General features: G+C 32.7%; 1 protein-coding gene across 1 annotated transcript in view; it reads right to left on the bottom strand.

The window, feature by feature from the left end:
• Window positions 1-1,958, bottom strand: part of LOC108690986 (PHD finger protein 20) — an 11,416-nt gene that overhangs the window by 1,542 nt on the left and 7,916 nt on the right. Inside the window, exons 10-14 of the mRNA XM_018198564.1 lie at window positions 1,266-1,958; window positions 1,028-1,159; window positions 776-856; window positions 286-571; window positions 62-199 (exon numbers count right to left, since the gene is read on the bottom strand). The exon at window positions 1,266-1,958 is cut by the window's right edge and continues 13 nt beyond it. Of these exons, the coding sequence (XP_018054053.1) occupies window positions 62-199; window positions 286-571; window positions 776-856; window positions 1,028-1,159; window positions 1,266-1,958 (1,330 nt within the window). The remainder of the gene's footprint in view (window positions 1-61; window positions 200-285; window positions 572-775; window positions 857-1,027; window positions 1,160-1,265) is intronic.

Genomic DNA, 1,958 nt, shown 5'->3' with positions numbered 1-1,958 from the left:
AAAAAAAAAAAAAAAAAAAAAAAAAAAAAAAAAAAAAAAAAAAAAAAAAGATATAACTTACTGCGCTACGTTGATTTTTACACGCAAACTATGAAGAAGTTGTTGGATTTGTAAAAGTGCAGCAACCAAGTCATAAGAACGCTTCAACATTGCAGTCCTTTGATTGATCATATACTGATTTCGAGTTCGATTAGGTAAACTGCAAATAAAAAAAAATAACAAATAGATTATTATATATACATAATTATCATACAAGAAGTGTAAATAAATGTGTGAATAAATTACCTTGGCAACTTTCCTTCCTTAATCCAGTCCTGATCGTGAAAATATTTCTTAGAAGGCCGTTGTCGATGTGGATTTCGGCATATGTAACAAATGTATTTTTCAGGAACATCTTTTTCCTTTTCAATGAAATTACAATGACCATGTTGCCAGCAGAGACAAAGATCGCACTGTATCATCAAACCGTCCTCTTCCATAAAGCCACACGTGCAATTTATTATTTCTTCTCTTCGAAGCTGTTCTACTTTTACCAGTTCTCCATTGATCATCATCATCACTCCTTCACTTTCTATGATACGAAGTCAACACATTTATTTATTTAAAATTTACATATAAAATTTTACAGTAGACATGTGAGAGGTGTATATTAAGTACTAATGTGTATTTCTTGCGAGCATATAAAATAAAATGTAACAACGAAAATAAAATTGGCAATACGTGAAATCATGAAACAAAGTCAATAAAAGATTAAAAAAAAAAATAAACAATGTACCTTCTGCATCATTATTAATATCTGTTTTGATTGCATCCCCTTTTAGGGGATCAGCTTTATCAATGCGATCATTTAGTTGACCTAAGAAACAACAGAAATAATACAATAGTAAATATTATACAATCTCCTGCTTTAAAGAATCCCAAGTACATAGTTGCATAGTTAAATTAAAGAAAAAAAGCATATCTAAAACAAAATAATTGTTTTCGTAACGTATGGCTTTGTAAAGTACGGCAAAACGCTCGCACTTACTATTCTGGCTATTTTCGTCGCTCTTTGAGTCGGATTTTCTACGACTATATCTATACATAAGTGCCGTAGGTCCTTCGACATCCATAGCACTGTCATCTAGATCACCGAAATTATCGGTAAGATCTGGCATACCTATCCAAAGAAATATTGAATGCTATGTAATTTTTTTTCATAAATTAATGAAATATAGAATTTGCTTTAGAAGGCAAAATCTTGTAAAAATGTGGAAGTTTCTTACCATGTCGCTTCTTTGTTTTAACTGACAAATCTACATTGTGTTCGGTAAATCTTTTTTTCTGATTTTTTGCGCGCTCACTGTGCGTCATATCATCCAGAGGTTTTGTCCTATCGGTCCTTTGCACCTCCGATGCTGGTCTTACAGGCAACAGAGTTTTAATGCCACCTTGAGCTTTTTCTTCTTTTATTTTCATGTCAAATAATGTACCAGGGGACAATGCACAAACATTCTCCCTTTTCTTTTCAATATCTTCATCTATCTCCGTACTATGATTAGATGTAGGTGACATTGTTTCAATTTTCATATCCTCCTTCTGCGAATCATTACACTTTGTTAATTGATCCATTTCCTCTTCTTCCGGCATCACTGGACCAGGTATTGACGGAGATGTTGGTTGCATATTATTCAATGTTGATTGTAATAAAGTAGATGGAGATTTTTCAGGAAGAGATTTCTTTTTCGCAGATTTATTCATTTTCTCCACGAACATCGGTTTTTTGGGAATTATATCTTCTATTGATTCCCCGATCGTTCTTGCATAAGCTAAATCTTCAACTTTTGGGGTAGAGCCCAGAAATTTGGAATATTCAGGATGATAATGTTTGATATGCATTTGCAGCAAATTTTCTTTTCGAAAATTTTTATTGCATCCTTCCTTGGGACATTTATAAGCGCTGTCTTCCATTTCTACAC

This window comes from Atta colombica, unplaced genomic scaffold (assembly GCF_001594045.1).
Source record: "Atta colombica isolate Treedump-2 unplaced genomic scaffold, Acol1.0 scaffold38, whole genome shotgun sequence".
Taxonomy (NCBI): Eukaryota; Metazoa; Arthropoda; class Insecta; order Hymenoptera; family Formicidae; genus Atta; species Atta colombica.
The sequence above is the reverse complement of the archived record's forward strand: the minus strand, read 5'-3'. Positions and strand labels throughout refer to the sequence as shown.